Here is a 17,058-nt window from a genome sequence, read left to right as displayed (position 1 = left end):
GGAATACCTGCCTCTGCTTTTGCTCCCCCAGAGCCTCCTTCCCCTGGGAAAGATGTTTAACCGTGCGGTGCCGGGCTGCAGCCTTTGCTCGCACGTGTTCCTGCTGCTGCTTCTTTTGTTTCTCCTGCTGCCCTGGGTCTCTCGCTGGAGGTGTCTGCTCCCCTCCGCTCCTCCTCCCCCGCTCCGGCGGCGGCTTCTCCAGTTCCCTCACGCTTGTTACCCCTTCCCGTCCTGCGTTTCCCCAGCGGTTTAAGCTGATGCGAGGCGGGTTGGCCTTCCTCAGCACCGGGGCCTTAGCTCAGGGAGCGGGGCAGAATGGATGTGCTTGGTTTTGCAGGGTTAGCTTTATTGAGCGATCTCCTAGGGGCAGGTGGAGGGGGACAGCTGGGACCCTGGCATCCCTCACTGCCTTTTAGCCAACCATCTCCCCAAAACTGCTGGTCTTACACCAGCCGCTTGGAATTGTTTTGTTGTTTTTCCCCACAACCTCTTGAATTTGCTTGATCTCTTCTGCAAAGGGCTCCCTCTCCCCACTGCCGGTTTTTGTGCCAGCAGAGCACTTCTCACAGCCTGCTGCTGAGCATCCGCCTCCGCAAGGGCCCAAATTTCACCAGAGCAGCTGGGCCCCTTGTTTCCTCTTGGGGGAACTCCCCTGCAGAGCAGCGTCTGCACCGCCTTCAGTGCACTGAGGTCTTTTGCAAAATTGTGCAGAAGAAATTAAAGGGAGGCCCAGACCAAGTCGTTAGCTGGGTGCCATTTCTACTATAGCCGCCCTTTTGTTTTGTTTTTTCACGTGAAGAGTTCTGAATGACAGTGGGATGCGCGGTGTTTGGCACGGGGCAGGCACCCAGGCCCTGCATGACTTGGGAGAGGCTTTGACTTTTGCCTCCAGCTGGAACTTAGCTGTTTCTGTTACCTGCATGTGCAACGTGAAAGCCAATCACTCTCTCCTTTTTCCATAGTTTGTTTAGGAAACTATGGTCTAGAGATAGGTGAGCTGGGATAAGTTGTGTAAACAAGGTCTAGCTCGCCTGGAGGTTTCGTTTCCCACACAGAGAGAAGTTGTGCTCCAGGTGCACAACTGCATGTGGTGGAGGAGATCTCACTGCTTGCATGATTGTCCTAAAGACTGAGCCAGCTCTGCCCCCTTCCACACACCCCAGGACCTTGTGCCCCCAAAGCCTTTGTCTTGGGGACAGAGCCATGAGTCCTTCTCTGGCAAAACTCCAAACGTGAGCTCAAGGGTGACCAACTTTCAGTGCCAGAGCTGCGTGTGTGGTTGAGAGCAACCCCAGGGTGGCTGCTGTGTGGCTGTGGTGCTGTGAGGGTAACTGGGTAATCCGAATCCTGGCTTGTGGGAAGAGTCCAGCTAGAAATATAAATGTCCTCTTACGGTTTTGATTGATGGTTAGTTGTAATTGGGCCTCCCAGCTCTCCTAGTCCCATGCTGTGGTCTTCAAAGCCTTTTCCTCTTCCTCACGCACAAAACTCTTTGCTGTTGTTTTCAGCTTGGACATCTCCCTCCTGTTGGTAAGTGATACCTAGTGTGCTTTCCTAGGTCGTTAATTCTGTATCATCAGTAATAATAATTATACAACGCTGAGTATTATTAGTACAGCAGTTTGTGTGCATTACTTGGAGCCAAACCACTATATGGTTATTTTGTGTGATGGGTAACCGGAACGATGCCAGGTTGGTACTTAACGTGTCTGAGTCATAAGCAAGCGCAGCACTTCCACGAGGAGTCTGGTGCGAGGCGGGGCACGCTGGAGCAGCTGTTCGGGGAGGACCTGGGTGATGCTTCTGTCCTGGTGCAGGACTTTGTGGGGCTCCGGTGTTTCCCTTAAATTTTGCCTCTGCCTCCTGCAGCCCCCTCGGGATATTCTTCAGGCCACAGTCCTTGGAGCCGCTTCTGTGTCTTGTGCCCAGAGATGGGCTCTCCAGGGCATGGACAGTTTGCTTGTGGCTCTCGAAGGGATTGTGCGTTGCACTCGGAGGCCCTGCAGAGCAAGGCCAGCGGCCTCTTGTGCTGCAGGAGTCTCGAAGGAGGTTGCAGCAGATGAGTCAAGTGCTGTCACTCGTGTTACTTTTTCCACAACCTCTGTTTTACTTTGCTCTTGCCTGCAGATGGTCTGATTCTCATAGAGACGAAACCTTTCCTTGTCTGCTCAGGGTTGGTGTAGCCACGCTGAGGCTATGACCTTCTTGTTTTGAGTAATGCAGATGGGCTAAGCAGCAGGGTGATGAACCGGTTAAGCTAGGTAAATGCTCCTTCCACGTCTGTCCCCTTCAGGACCTCCCTCCAGCAGCTTGTCTGTTAGATTTTCTTCTTAGACTTTGTTGTAAATAGTGTCCATCTCTTAATTTTAAAAAAAAAAAAAAGAAATCACTTGTTGTTTACCCAGATTCTCCTTTTTATCTCATTTTTCCCCTTGATTCTGTCTGACTTGGTTCATCTTGGCCTAATGTGCTTTCTTCCTAGTCGCCCATGTTTGATGGCAAAGTCCCTCACTGGCACCACTACAGCTGCTTCTGGAAGCGTGCCCGAATCGTGTCCCACACGGACATCGATGGCTTCCCTGAGCTCCGGTGGGAAGATCAGGAGAAAATCAAGAAGGCCATTGAAACTGGAGGCCCTGGAGGAGGTAAGCAGAGGTCTCCTGGTGTTTGGAGGTTCAGCTGGAACTGTTCTCTCCCTTCTCAAGCTGTTATTGTGGTTATTTGGTTGCCGTGTCCCGTCAGCAAGTGATGTCGGAAGAATTGTTGTGGTGTCCCCACGCTCCAGGGATAGGATGTTGGCAGTAGGATCCAGCATGTTAAATTAACGAGGGAAGAAGCCAAGTCAGTTGGCAGATATAATCCCAAATATTTCTTGTTGTCATGATTGGTGTTTTTTGTTTTCAGTTTTTTAATATTAACAAATGCTGTTGTAGTATGTTGTTTTAACAGTACCTTCACCGCAGCGTATCGATGTGGTGGCTCTTTGGAATTGTTGCACCATGAACTAGTCAGCAAGTGAGAAGGGTCTAAGTACAGACCAGACTAAACTCACCGTGTCTCTCTGTAAACCAAGGATGCTGGGCAGTTTTAGATTGATGTCTGCCTGTTGAAACGCAGTAACACAAAAAATAAAAGGAAACTGGCGCTTGGGAGGAGGAGTTCTGCTTTGAAGCAGAGTGAGTTGTGACTCCTGATACAGTCAGTTCTTCAGTAAGATCTCATTTTACACTACTTTCAGGAAGGAGGTAGAAAGGGTCAGCTCTGTGCACCTTTGAAGGTCTTTTAAAATCATTAAATAAGCAATCCTGTACAACTGCTGCTTGGCTGCTTAAATAATTCTTCCTATTTTAAAAGTGCTTTTGAGCATGGACTGCTTATCTTGCTCTGTATTCAGATTCTTGACAGATGGGTTGCTGGAACGCAGAGGGTTTTTAATCCAGACTGCTAACAATCTGGGACAGAGAATAAGAAAATAAGGGAACGCTGAACTTTGTATTTCCTTTGTTCTCCAGGAAAAGGAGGGGAACAGGAAGGAGGTGGCAAGGCTGAGAAGAGCCTAAATGACTTTGCTGCAGAATATGCCAAGTCTAACAGAAGTACTTGCAAAGGCTGTGAACAGAAAATAGAAAAGGTAAAAAGTTTTTCTTAGTTTTCCATCTCTTCTCTCTCACCAATTCCAATTCAAACAGTGACTTTTATAATTGCTTCCTGTCTGTCCTGCATATGGAAAGCACTTGCAGAGCTGCATTTCTGTGTCTGAGGAGCAGCTGTGTCCTGGACAGCTGACAGTAAAGGCAGCCCTCAAGCGTTGTAGCCTGGGCTTCAAACCTGCTGATGCTCCCTTTCACTTGGGTCTTAGAGAAGGCTGGAACGCCACTTGCCAGCATTTCTGCGGCAAGAGAGCCACCACGAACTGCAGCTTTTCCCACTTGTTGCAGCGCTGCAAAGGTGTTGGCCTCTTCCTCCTCCTCAGCAAGACCAGCTCTGTTTGTGTGGAGTGTATCCATATTAGCTCCATGAAAGCAGACAAAAATTAGCGATGCAGCTAATTAATGTAGTTGAACATGTCTTGGTGCTCTACTTTTAAAGAAGCTCTGTGAGCTTCTGATAGATGTGAATAGACCTGCCAACTGGGTAAAGGTGGCAAGGACCAAACAGCAGTGCTGGTATGCTTGTATCTGCAGAAACGTTGGTGACTGTTGTGTAGACATTTCCTTGTTGGAGCATGCAGTATTGCAGTCCAAAAGCACCTAAAACAACTACTTGTTGGGCATCTGAAAAGTAATTTGCAGTAAGACTGGGTGAGATCATACTAGCTCTGATGCTTGAGTGGTAGGGATATAAAGTTAATTTTTAGAGTTGCCTGCGTGGGGTTTGGTCATGTGAGTTTTGCTTGTTCAAGCTTACTGGGAGTTGGAGTAAAGGCTACAGGATTACCCATTTTGAGTGTTTTTTTGAACAGAAAACTACCTAAAAAGCTGGGTTTTTTCAGCCTAGGAAGAGTATTGAAGAAAGCAGAGGAACTGTGGTGAAAGGGCTTGAACAAAAGTAGCAGGCTTTGGTAGAGGAACTGTTGCTATTTTATAGGTGTTTAGGAAGCATCATGTTGGTAACAAGGTTGTTAACATCCTGCTCTTTCCAGAACGGCCTAACAATTGCTCTTGTGTTGCTTTAATCTGCCTCAGGGCCAGATCCGGATTTCCAAGAAGATGGTGCATCCTGAAAAGCCACAGCTGGGAATGATAGATAACTGGTACCACCCGGACTGCTTTGTGAGCCGCCGAGCGGAGCTGGGCTTCCTCCCGGCGTACGGGGCCGCCCAGCTCCTGGGCTTCAGCATCTTGAAAGCTGAAGATAAAGAAACTCTGAAGAAGCAGCTCCCGGCTACCAAGAGTGAAGGGTATGTGGGGAATGCAACAAATTGCATTGTCTAGAGGAGCTGTTGCTTGCCTTCAAATAAATCCATGATAGATGTTTTGTGACATTGTTGTCTCTCTTAAAAGAATGTTGGTCGTAGGAGGATTTGGTCCTTCCTGTGACCTTAGCAGATGACAACAGACAAATTCCCTGTCCCTGGGAGCGTGCAGTCCACTTGCTCCCTGTGACTGCCTTGAGAAAATGCAGAGACCAGCAGCTGTGACTTGGAGGGCTGATGTAGGGCTTTCAATCATAAAATAATGCACGCTTAATACAAATGGATGCTGGGCTCTGCACCTCCTTGTGTGATGCTGTTATCAGTGATGGTTTCTCTGCTCTAACCACTTGTTAGAGAATTGATTTGACACGTCTTATCTATAGGCTGCTGATCTGTGACAGGCACTGAATCTGATAATGGTGTTTATTGGCTACATAGTGCTTACACTTGGATGCTTTTGTTTGCTAAATCTTTTATGGTAGAACTGAAATTTCATTGCCTTGCATTGAAATTTTTAGTGGAGGCTCTTGATGGAACTTGTACTGACAGAGGAGCGCTTCCAGGTGGCTTGCTAGCTTTGGTCAACCTTTCTCTGTTAATGAAGGCTTTTGTTATTTGTTTTTGAAGTGACTTCGCCTAGAGTCATGCGTTGTAACACAAGCCAGTGTTGCGCTGTCCCCATGGAGGAAGGAACATAAGCTGTTCCTGTGTCCTACAAATAGGAAAGATCTTGCTTTTGTAAAACATTGGGCTTCTCCATTTACCTTGTAGGCTGAATTCAGCTTTGCTTTTGCAGGGATTCACCATGAAACTGTCCAGTGAGACTGATGTTGGGTTCTGAGAAGCCGTAGCCATGTCAAATCTGTGCAGTCTTTGTCATGTCCTCCAGATATGTGGCTGATGGGCATGGTGTGCTGTTCAGAGCCATGTGTGTGAGAATGTCATCCTCGGCCATAGGTGACAGAGTGGAGCGTGCGTAAACTGATCTATGTGTTAAGAGGCTGCCGTTCAACTTCCACGCTTTATTGTTGGTTGGCAAGCGGTTGCTGGAGAAGCGTTCAGCGGTGGTGTGGGTGCCGTGGGGAGGGTCCTGCGGTGCCGCAGGAGCGGGTGCTCCTGCCGGGTTCTGCGCCGTTCACCTCACTCGGCTGAACTACTGGAGGCTGAGACGAGCTCTCTGCATCTGCCCGGCAACCTGACGTCTTTTCACTCAGGCATTTTACCTCTGTGTGTGTTGCAGGATGTAAATAGAAACACAGTGTTTTAATGCACTGGCAGCTTTTCAAGTAGTCCTTTGCTTTTTGTGCCGAGGTGCGTGTTCTGCTTTGTCCTAGAGCAGTGCGTGAGTTTAATAGGGTTATTTGTAGTTTTCTCCCATGTCTTCAGCAAAGCTCTAGAGATCTGTCTGTGTGTTTCTTTTGTCTGCCCTGACTCTGCTTTTCTGGGCCACTATGCAAAAAACATGCAAAATTTTCTGGGATGCTATGCAAAATATGAAGGCTTTGTAAAGATAGGCCACAGAGTAGTTTGCCAAGTCACTGTGTAAATAAAAGCCTAGCATTGCAGTGGAAAAAAGCTTAGACTGGTGATGTAGGGTAATGTGAACCAGGACCTCACGCCAGAAAAGCAGCAGGACGTCTCATCTTTCCTGCTTTCTAAGCACTGCATGAACAAGCCCCTCAGCCGTGAAGGTGCTGGCTGGCTCTTACGCTTCACTGCCTTCTGCTGTTTGGGCTGTGTGCTTGAGCCAAGGGTATTAAGGGTCAATTGGAAAAATAGTTGTCTGTCAAACAAACTGAATGAGTGAGAGTGTAAATAAACAGAATGAGTGGAGAGGTGTGGTGCACTTCCTACCTGGTGATTTTCTGCCAAGAAAGCACAGAAGTTCTGGAGAAGCCAAAAGAAAAACACCCCAGAAGCTTGAATGAGATGTACTTACCTCTGATAATTCATCTTGTACATTCAATCAGATAACAGAAATTAATGACAGAAATTACAGCATCTCGCAGAAATGATGTTACAGCATCTGCTGTAGGTGAGATTCTCAAAATGATCTTTAAAGATATATCTAATTGTGCTGCATCCAAATTATATCTTGACTCGGATGTCTCTGCAATTCAGACGTGACACATCCAAATTCACGTGCTGCTTCTGCATGTCTAGCCCATACTCTGAGGAGAAGCTCAGACTTTGGGACTGCCCTGTCAGCCCTTTCCGTAAGGACGGCAGTGTGACGTGCCTATTGCAGATCAGAGAAGTGAGGCGCTGAGCAGGGCTACCGAGAGTAGGTTGGAAAATCCCTTCCCTCTGAAGGGCAAAAATGGGAAGGTTTCCTGCAAGGATCCTGGCTCCTTTCCTCGGTCAGCTCGGGGTGAGACATGCCGAGCCTCCCCTGGGCTACGGGCTGTCGTGCCCGAGCGCCAGCGCTTTGCAGGCCTGGGGAAGGAGGATCTTGTGTCCTTGCCAGCAGCTTCTCTGTGGAAGGAGTGCTCATGTACCGATGCAGGAAAGGCAGTAGCAGCTTGTGAGCTCCCTTTGACTGTGCTTCTTCGGTAGCACGTGTTTCGCCCTCCTGCTCTGAGCTGTAATACTTTCCTGTATTTTCTGCCTCACTTTTTTGGGTAGAATTGCTGCCCAGGACAGGAGCAAAGTGTCATTCTGGAGATGTCATGCAGCACCGGATTAACTGCAGAGGTTGCCTGAGGCAGAGGATAAGTACTCAGGTCAGCAACAATCTGGCAGTGCTTTAACAGGAGGGAGGAGAAACGGGGAGACATTCCTCCCTGTGTCGGCTGCTTGCTTTATCCAGGGTTGCTGTGACTGTCCTTTCCACCCTTCACTTTCGTTGTAGGGAGGACATGAAAAATAAGAGTAGATGGTAAGGAAGGGCCAGGCTAGAGTGGGACAGTTCACCTCCCTCTTCATCTTCGTGGAAGTTGGAATAAATCTTGTAGTTGTGTGTCCTCCAGGAAGGTGAGAGGTGGTTTGCATTGGCTGGTAAGTACCAGTCCTTTGAAGCGAGCTGTTGGGCCATACCTGTTCACTGTGGGAAGACTGTCCCTTCCCCAGCAGGAGAAAGGGTGTACACGGTAGCACCCGGCTGCTGTTAGCAACACACAGTGTTTGGACCCAAGGATGGCAGATAATGTTTGTGTGTGTTTGTGTATATTGTCGATTGTTCTAAAATTTGCCATTTTGGGAAGATGTGAGATGAATTCAGCTTTGCCATTCCCTTCTCCAGATTGTATAAAATGACGATTAGTGTTTGTTTTAAGCCTTGGGCATAGCCAGGGACGAAAGAGAAGGTGGTGACTGGCAGCTTTATGCCTCTGCAGTTGGGATGATCCCTCCCACTCTGCAGTTTGTTCGAGTGGCTGGAACAGGTACAGTAATCGCTTTGTCCAGGAGAGCAACCCACTGTCCCCTTGACTCTGAGGAGAAGCTGCCAAAAGCGTGAGTCCTTGCTGGAATTTGGATGCTTTCCCTGGGTCCCGGGGCCTCTCGGCAAGGTGATTGCCTTCCAGCGGTTGGTGTGCTGGCTTTCCTCCTTTCGGAGACTGGGAGACAAGTTACAGCATAGGAGTGAGTGCTGGCTTGCTGGAGGCAGCCTGACTGTCAGCCTGCTGAGGGAGAGGCACTGCGGATACACCACGTTTGGGCACCAATCCTAAATACTTATGTTATTAAGCCCTCTGGCTTGGGAAGGTGCAGCAGAGCGCTTTGCGTTCAAGCTGATCTGTTTTTCCCAGATTATGTTGTGCACCCATGACTCCGTTAAAACTTAGAGAAGTCATGATCCTCGTGACCGGGCTCAGTGGATGCTCTGGTCTTGCCCCTTGCAGGAGGTGCAGCCAGGGAGGAGCGGGGACTTGCTTGGCCTGGGGGCTTTTGAAGGCACAGCTCTGTGTGTGCTGTATCCAGTCCTGCCACGCTGGTTCCTGCTTGCCTGATTTAGAAAACAATGGACGTTTTCTCAAGAAATGCAAGCAAACGCTGGTAGCAAAGCGGGGCTGTTGTCCCCCCCACCCCGAGGCAGCGCGCCTTGCTCAAGCGTAGCCCTGGCTCGGGCTGATGGGACCTTGCAGGGGGACAGCTGAAAGATGAGCTCTTCTGCAAAACCAGCCCCTTAAAGACTTGCAAAGTGTTCTGAATCATGGTTTGGTCAGAGGTGCTAATGGTGGGCTAGTGGTGGCCACTGCAAGTAAAATGAGAACTTGGCCCAATTTTAGGGCCAGGACAGTTAGTAGAACTTACATGTGTGAGTCTTCGGGAGGAGACATCCTCCTGCAGCTTTATAGCTAATAAGCTGTCATACAGGGTTAGTCTTAACGGTAGCAAAGTACTGGAAAGCGAAGTGTTTAAAATTGTAAGCAGGAGAGCAATCGAGAATGTCAACTTTATGGCTTGCCTATCAGCCACAGCTTATAAAGTTAAGACAGATGCTTTCTTAAAAAGAAACCTGGCTGATGTTTTGAAACGATAGCAGCTGTGTCAAAACGAAGTGTGAGATCCACGCTGTGTTCATGCTCTGCCTTAAGTTCCAGACCCATCCTGCCTCAAGTGGGGCAAAATTTCCCTTTGTTTCCTCACGAGGAGAGCACACACTGATTTGATTTATTGATATTGATGTATTTTGAAGCCAGGCAGACCAGGGGGATGACATGACTTCTGGAAACATAAACAATCTTCCTCTGAGGTCGCTTGTCATTCTGAAGTCTGCCAAAATCCCCCGGTGTCCTGGTTTCAGCTGGGATAGAGTTCATTTTCTTCTTAGAGGCTGGTATAGTGCTGTGTTTTGGGTTTGGGATGAGAATAATGTCGATAACACACTGAGTTTTTAGTTGTTGCTGAGCAGTGCTTACACTAAGTCAAGGCCTTTTCAGCTTCTCATACTCTGCCAGCAAGCAGGTGCACAAGAAGCTGGGAGGGAGCATAGCCAGGAGAGCTGACCCAAACTGGCCAAAGGGATATTCCATACCATATGACATCATGCTCAGTATATAAGCTGGGGGGAGCTGGCCAGGGAGCAGCGATCGCTGCTTGGGGACTGGCTGGGCATTGGTTAGTGGGTGGTGAGCGGTTGCATCACTTGGTTTTTTGTTTGGGTTTTTTTTTTCCCCGAGTTTTGTGTCTATCTCCTCCCTACCCCCTTTTTACTTTTCATTACGATTTATTATTGTTTTATTAAACTGTTTTTATCTCAACCCAGGGGTTTTCTTACTTCTGCCCTTCTGATTCTCTCCCCCATCCCACCGTTGGGGGGGAGGGTGAGCAAGCGGCTGTGTGGTGCTTAGTTGCTGACTGGGATTAAACCGCGACACCCGGTTTTCATTTGGCTTCCTCTTCTTTCTATTCTTTCTCGAGCAGCATTTTCTGTAACTTCTCCCTGCGCAGCTCTAAGGCCCCAGCTAATAACAATAAATTTCCTCACACACAGCTGCACAGTAGTACATCACGAAACCGCTATCAGCCTGGGAGCACTTTACAAGTGGAAACTTCCTCCTGTCTGGTTTCAGAGACCTGACTTAATTCCAGTCTGAAGAGAAACTAGCCCAGTGTGTTAGCTTATTAAAGTTATCATGTTTGCTGTCCTTTATTTCAGTATGGACTGTCTAAACTGAAAAATGAAGCTGTTGATTCAGCTGAAAGACACTATAGTCTTTTAACCTGCATTGCTACACCTCCTCAGATTTGGAGAGGTATGCTTATATTCAGTGATTCTTAGGTATGCCTTTGGTGTAACTAATACAGGTGTAGATGAATACACCTGAAAATGTTACAGTATTTCATGTGCTCTTCTGCCAGACCATACAGTTACCCTGTGGAAAAGCTCTAAGTGTACCTGACCTGATTGAGGCGGCCTCGTGTTGCAGAGCCAAGTACATGTCTACAATCTAGCACTGAGGAATTTGAAAAATGGGTTTGCCTGCCAAAACTGAGGACGTTCAAGCCTCTGCAGATATCAGCAGTCAGTAAATTGAACTCTGGTCACTGCTGGACAGGCGTTTGAATAACTTTCTTTCGTGAATGTGTACGTGTTTTGTTTTGTTTTTCTCTACTAGAAAGAGAAAAGGAGAAGAGGTAGATGGAAATGTGACTGTGAAAAAGAAACAGAAAAAAGAAAAAGAGAAAGAATCAAAGCAGGAAAAACAGCTGAAGGTGAGTTTTAGCTGCTTTGTTGAAAGAGTGCACTAACTGAAGAGCTGCGGCACCTGGAGAGGGGCTGTACCTGGTGCCCAGACAAAGCAGAGTTGCAGCACAGCCGGTCCTTGTGTCCTGGCGCAGGAGATGCCCTGTCACTAAGGCTTTGCTGATGGCAGTTCACCCTGCCGCTTCCTCCTGAAAGACAGGAAGGAACTTCTCTAGGACTTGGGCTTACTGGATTTAAATAGATTAGGTTTAATGCCTTCTCTCTCAGGGAGGCTGGTTCTGTGGTCCTTCCTGTGTCACCTGGTTGCGGTGGCTGAAGCTCTGAGCCCGAGCGCTGTTGCAGAAGAGCTTGGAAACCAATAAAGAGCTCATTGCAAAAATTAAACAGAAGTGTGGAACTAGTTTAATGAGAAGTCATATCTTTTTCACCCTCTGGGGACCTGTGTTCAGTACTTGGGTACAAAGTGGATAGATCACAGCTTTCTACCTTTCAGTTTCTAGAATATGTGGGAAGAATTCCCAATAGAGCATCAGGAATTTTGTATTCATTGAAAGTTTAGTATAGGTTCTTTCCAAGAAAAAATTAACAAGCTGCTTTTGCTGCAATTGAAGTCTTAATGGAGCTGTAGAAAAATGGTATGTCCACCTTTGAACAGAAGTTTTCTTCTTTGTTTTTAGTACCTTAATTTTCCACAAAACTTAGCTGAGATATTATCAAGGTTTTGCTGCTGCAGCGCAGACATTTAGGACAGATCAAGGGAATTTGTGGATCAGGGTTAACTTTGGGTTCACTAATTTTTTTTAACAGCATTTCATCAGGCGTGGCCATTGACACTGAAAATTAAACCATTTAACACACTCAACCAGTTCTCCCAGGGGAGATTACATTTTTGAGTGTAGCCAGTGAATAACATTCAGAAACTATCTGAGATATTTTAGGATGCTTCTTTGCTGTCCAACCCGTTCACCTTTTGTAGAAAGGCTCAAAAGAATATGCAGGCTCCTCCGCAGTGCTGCAGGTGACTGATCTGGTAGAATTTCCTCATAGGCTTAGGTGGCTTAAAAGAAGAACAGTGCCGATCAGTGTTTCTGATTGTTGTTTTAATACAAGGCTCAAATGCAGCCACATCCCGGCTGTTGGCAGTGTGAACTAGTTAGGTGATTTTTGCAAAGGCCATTGAGAACTTGCTAAAGGTAGAAGTGTGATAGGAACATGGGTTCCACTCTGCCTAAAAGCTAGCTGTCTTGTTAGTGTCGCTTGTGCCTTTTTGTATGCGATAGTGCTGTAAAGGTTACTCCACGGCCTTTCTTCACATGTTAGTGATGGAGAAGCTTTGGTTTATATCGAATCCCATAGGGATGTCCTTCCGCCTGTAACCTTGAGAAGAAAGAATATTTGCTGAAGCTGCGGTGTGCTCATGTATTCATAGTGAAATCTGAAGCGTGTGGCTTTCAAGATCTGTTCTAGGTGTTTGGGTAAAATGTGTGGCTCTCCCTTTTGGTAAAGCTACTGGTTCTTGATGCTCTTCATCTCACAGTCTGTATTTAAGATACCACGGGCTTGCTAAAACCTTGTCCACATACTGCAGTTTCAGGAATGTTCTTAGAAAGCAATTGACTGCAAGTGGCTAAGCTGCTGGGTTTTGTCAACAGGAGCAGACAGAGCTGATCTGGGGCATCAAGGATGAGCTGAGGAAGGTCTGCTCCACTAACGACCTGAAAGAGCTGCTGATCGCCAACAAGCAGGAAGTGCCTTCAGGGGAGAATGCCGTGAGTTCGGCTGTAGTTGCTTTGCATATGTGCTGGGTCTTTGAATCGGAGAAGCCGACCCGAACCAATATTGCTGCAAGGTCCACAAATCTGAAGCACGTTCCTAACATAACGCTTCGGAAAGAAATTCAGTGCAAAACCCAGTCCTTTTGTCCCAGGACTCTGATGATTTGCTGTTAATGCTTCCTTGTGAAGGGCTGTGTGGTGGTGTGTGATGCTGAATTCAGTGCCTTAGTCTCAGTGATGTGTCTTTGTTCTGCGATGCCCAAACTGGTCCGTGGTTTTTTTATTGCTGGCTCTTCAAGAGCAGGTTAGTTATGGCACTTCACATCGCCTCCCTCAGCTGTTAAATTATGCAAAAAGAAGCAAAAACTGCATAAATTCTTTCCTGGTATCTTTTCTAAAAACAGTCGCTTTTCAGTCTGTGTAACTTGTGAAAGTCTTCTCTCTTTCGGAGCCACGCATTACTTTAAGTATTTGTATTTATTAAGACTCTGTGTAGGGAGTGTGGGCTGGGACGTGGGAAGTGTCTAGACTCAAAATGGTCAAGAAATACTCTCTAGGCAGGAAAACTGGGACTTGTCTGAGCCTACATTCCCACCTACCTACTCGTGCTCGGATGCAGTAGCTTGTCTCCTCCGTGGCTGTTCCGGCACGGCTGCCTGGCCAGGTTCTGTGTGGTAGGTATGCTCTCCTGAATGCCGAATCCAAATAGGAGAGACTGCAAGCCATGGGTGTGAGCAGATATGGTGTGACCGGGGAAACTTCGTGCCATGTCTTTAAGACGTCGTAAATCAATCAGTGCTGGTAAGAGCCTTGGTTTATGTGCAGTGTATGCATGACAAGCGCTGGAAACATGTAGGTTTGAGCGCCAGCAGCCTGACGGTTATTTCCCTGTGCAGCCCAGTGTAATGTAGTGCGTGGGCTTCCAGCCTCCTTCTGCTGTGACCCGTTTTGTATTCTTTGTTGCTTTAGATTTTGGACCGAGTAGCAGATGGGATGGCATTTGGAGCTCTGCTTCCCTGCGAGGAGTGTAAAGGGCAGTTTGTGTTCAAGAGTGACGCATATTACTGTTCAGGGGATATTACTGCCTGGACTAAGTGTGTTGCTAAAACGCAGACTCCCAACAGGAAGGACTGGGTAATCCCAAAGGTGGGTGTTCACTGCAAATTTGATGATCTGACGCACATTTCTTAACTGATGTTACCTCTTGTAAGGAGGTTGAGTAAGTCAGTGTTGGATGCCAGAGAGCAGCGTGTGCTGCAGTGCTGAGCAGCTGTGACAGAGGGGAAGTCCCATCACAGCTACATCCCTCCAGGGGTAGGCAGCTAATGCATAACTAAACTAAATCTCATTTTTTTTCAGTAACACTAAATTGAAAGAGATGTTGCTGATTTGATTTGAAATCCATCATTTACCCTGTTCTAGCTTTGTTTTCCCAGTCAGTAAAGTGAGTATTTGCCTACCTTAGTATGAATGTCTTGGAAATCCTTTCCAAGACCTGCAGTAAATGCCAACATCTGGCTGGTGCTCAATTTAGCCTTTAAATCTTATAATAGTATTTGTTGTTTTTAAACTCTACTTATGCTTCCATCCCACAGGAGTTTCGTGAAATTCCTTACCTGAAGAAATTTAAGTGTAAGAAGCAGGACAGGGTGTTCCCTCCAGATGCTGCGACTGTGAACTCTGTGCCTCCGCCCTCCGCATCTGCTCCTTTGACAGAGACCGTGTCCGCGCCCAGAGGTAAGCGGCTGGCTGGGCATGGGTCAGAGGATGGTGTGTAAACAGGCTGCCCAGGGAAGTGGTTGAGTCGCCATCCCTGGAAGTATTTAAAAGACGTGTAGATGAGGCGCTTAGGGACATGGTTTAGTGGGCATGGTGGTGTTGGGTTGACGGTTGACTCGATGATTTTAGAGGTCTTTTCCAACCTTAATGATATGAGTCTATAATGCCATTCCCAGCCAGACAAGAAGACCACCCTGAACAGGCATGCTGTTCTCCTGCCCCCAAGCAGGCAGAGCTCTCCTGGTAAAAAAACAGCATAGCAGAGTCTCATGTGCTTCGTCTTCCTAGCACAGGTCGACCCTGATGTAGTGGGTTGCCTGGGAATATGGCCTCGAGATTCTGGTTGTTTTCTGACAAATTGTTTCGGGTATTTGTTGATGGTGAGGAAATTACGTGTTTGCAATGAATCAGAAACTTAAAGGCCGATGTTGCAAAATGTGTCCCAAGGGAGACCTGCTATGAAATGCCTTCTAGATTGGTTTCTTGGGGAACATCCAGGGACCTCCGTAATGCCAGATATTCCACATCCAATGTTAGGTTTTAAGGGCGAGAGTTGGTTCGTTGGTTGTTTTTTAAATCCTCTGTTGAGGTTTGGCTTTACCAATCATTAACTCCCCTTATGCAAAATAGATACGCTGTCTCCAGCCCACAAATTGGGAAAAGGTTGGGCTCCAGAAATTTCCCATAGGCTGTTGGAATGTTTGGTGATATAGCCTGTCCACTAAGAACTATGCTGACTTCTTTCTTATTCAGCCTTTTTAGCCTTGGCCATAGTTTTGGGAGCAGGGGATTATTGTTACTTGGTGAAAAGGATGGGAGTAACTCTGCACGGCTAATTTTAGCCAGATCATGTTATTCTAGCAATGAAGACAAAGTAACCCAGGTCTTGGTTCTGATTGGCAAGCTGATTCCAGCCCCAGTGTGCCTTGAAAGTGAACTCAGTGTTGACCAGAATTAAAGCCGGGTTACTTTGTTTGCTAGCAACCTAACTAATCTGAGTGGGGGGAGAGGAGGAAACAAACCCCTCAGTTGGTCAACCAGAGTTAATAGCATTTATCTTTAGCAATGCAGATATGCTCTTAGACACTTGCCATGTCCTGGACCCACCTGCATTTCAAGGTGTTAACACAATGATGTGATGGAGCCTCAGATGGTTACCAGTTTGCTCCTAACTTGTTACGGGGTTTGCATGATACAACCTTGTACTGTCTGTAAGATCAAGACCCAAATGTACTGTAACATGTGGGAAACTGTTGCTTGAGAGACAATCCTCTTTCTCCAGCCCCTCCAAAACAGATCGCCTTTTGAAGAGGCAGGAGCTTTCATGTTGCAGTGAGTTTCTCCCATGCTGTCCAGGCATCAAAGGAAGAGGGAAGCAGAGCAGAGTCTCTAGTAGCACAGTGCTGAAGCAGACTGATTTTTTTTTTTCCCATTAAAAAAAAAAAAACACCACAAAACAAAAAAAAAAAAAACACCACAAAAAAAACCAACCAAAAAGGCAGGCAAATAATGTGCCTACATGTCCATCTTCCCCGTCTTGCCTCCCTTCTGTTTGTTGGCGGTTAGTGAGCTTTTTTTGCCTTTCCTAGGTGAAGGGGAGCTTCCTCCCACTTGCTTAGCACAGGTCAGACCTGCTTTGGACCCTTGTCTCCCTGCCAGCTGGGCTGATTGTCCTGAGCGTGGGGGATGCTGTTCCTTTGTGCTTGTTATCTGCCCGGGGGGCTCTGTGCCTGTTGCTAACATGCTGTGTTATTTCCGAACCCCTAGACAAACCGCTGACTAACATGAAGATTCTGGTTCTTGGAAAGCTGTCAAAGAACAAGGAGGAGGTGAAGAGCATTGTGGAGGAGCTGGGAGGAAAGATGACGACAACAGCTAACAAGGCCACCCTGTGCATCAGCACACAGAGTGAGCGGCTGTGCCTTGGTTACTGGCAGCACTGGGAACAGCTGAGCGGATTACAGAGGGCACGCATCCTTGGAGCTCTCTGGGGATCAGTGTTTGGATTAGGGGGAGCGTTTTGTGTGCGCATGTGGCCTTAGTGTGTTTGGAAAAGTAAAGACAGATGCATGCTGTTTGAGTTTAACCTAGCACATTAATCCTGCGGGTTGTGCCGCAAGGCTCTGTCGAGTCTGCAGCAGCCGGAGCTCAGGTCTGCAGGCAGACCATGGTGGTGTGCAGGCCGCCCTTGTTGGGATGAAAGGTGCTGGGGGCTGTGTCCATGCCTGCCTTGGAGAAGCCGCAGAGCTGACCGTGCGTGTTGTTTTCTCTGCTGGCAGCTTAGGGTCTGCTCTCGCTCCCTGTTGGAGTCAAGGTGCAAACTGGCTGCTGAGGGAGGAGAACTGCTCCCAACCTGCCAGGAGGTCCAAGAGGGACTGTACAGCTCCAGCCCAGCTCCGGGAAGGGGAGAGCTGGACCAGTCAGATAAAACATGAGTG

The 17,058-nt window shown here is 47.5% G+C and overlaps 1 protein-coding gene across 1 annotated transcript in view; it reads left to right on the top strand.

Moving 5' to 3' along the window:
- Positions 1–2,486: 2,486 nt before the first annotated feature.
- Positions 2,487–17,058, top strand: part of PARP1 (poly (ADP-ribose) polymerase 1) — a 30,857-nt gene continuing 16,285 nt past the window's right edge. The window contains exons 1-8 of the mRNA XM_009583228.1: positions 2,487–2,645; positions 3,513–3,631; positions 4,686–4,900; positions 10,978–11,074; positions 12,719–12,835; positions 13,811–13,987; positions 14,437–14,578; positions 16,388–16,528. Coding sequence (XP_009581523.1) covers positions 2,489–2,645; positions 3,513–3,631; positions 4,686–4,900; positions 10,978–11,074; positions 12,719–12,835; positions 13,811–13,987; positions 14,437–14,578; positions 16,388–16,528 — 1,165 coding nt within the window. The 5' untranslated portion in view covers positions 2,487–2,488. The remainder of the gene's footprint in view (positions 2,646–3,512; positions 3,632–4,685; positions 4,901–10,977; positions 11,075–12,718; positions 12,836–13,810; positions 13,988–14,436; positions 14,579–16,387; positions 16,529–17,058) is intronic.

The sequence above is a fragment of the Fulmarus glacialis genome, unplaced genomic scaffold (assembly GCF_000690835.1).
Source record: "Fulmarus glacialis isolate BGI_N327 unplaced genomic scaffold, ASM69083v1 scaffold13628, whole genome shotgun sequence".
In the NCBI taxonomy this organism is placed as follows: Eukaryota; Metazoa; Chordata; class Aves; order Procellariiformes; family Procellariidae; genus Fulmarus; species Fulmarus glacialis.
This window is presented reverse-complemented; position numbering and strand designations above follow the sequence as displayed.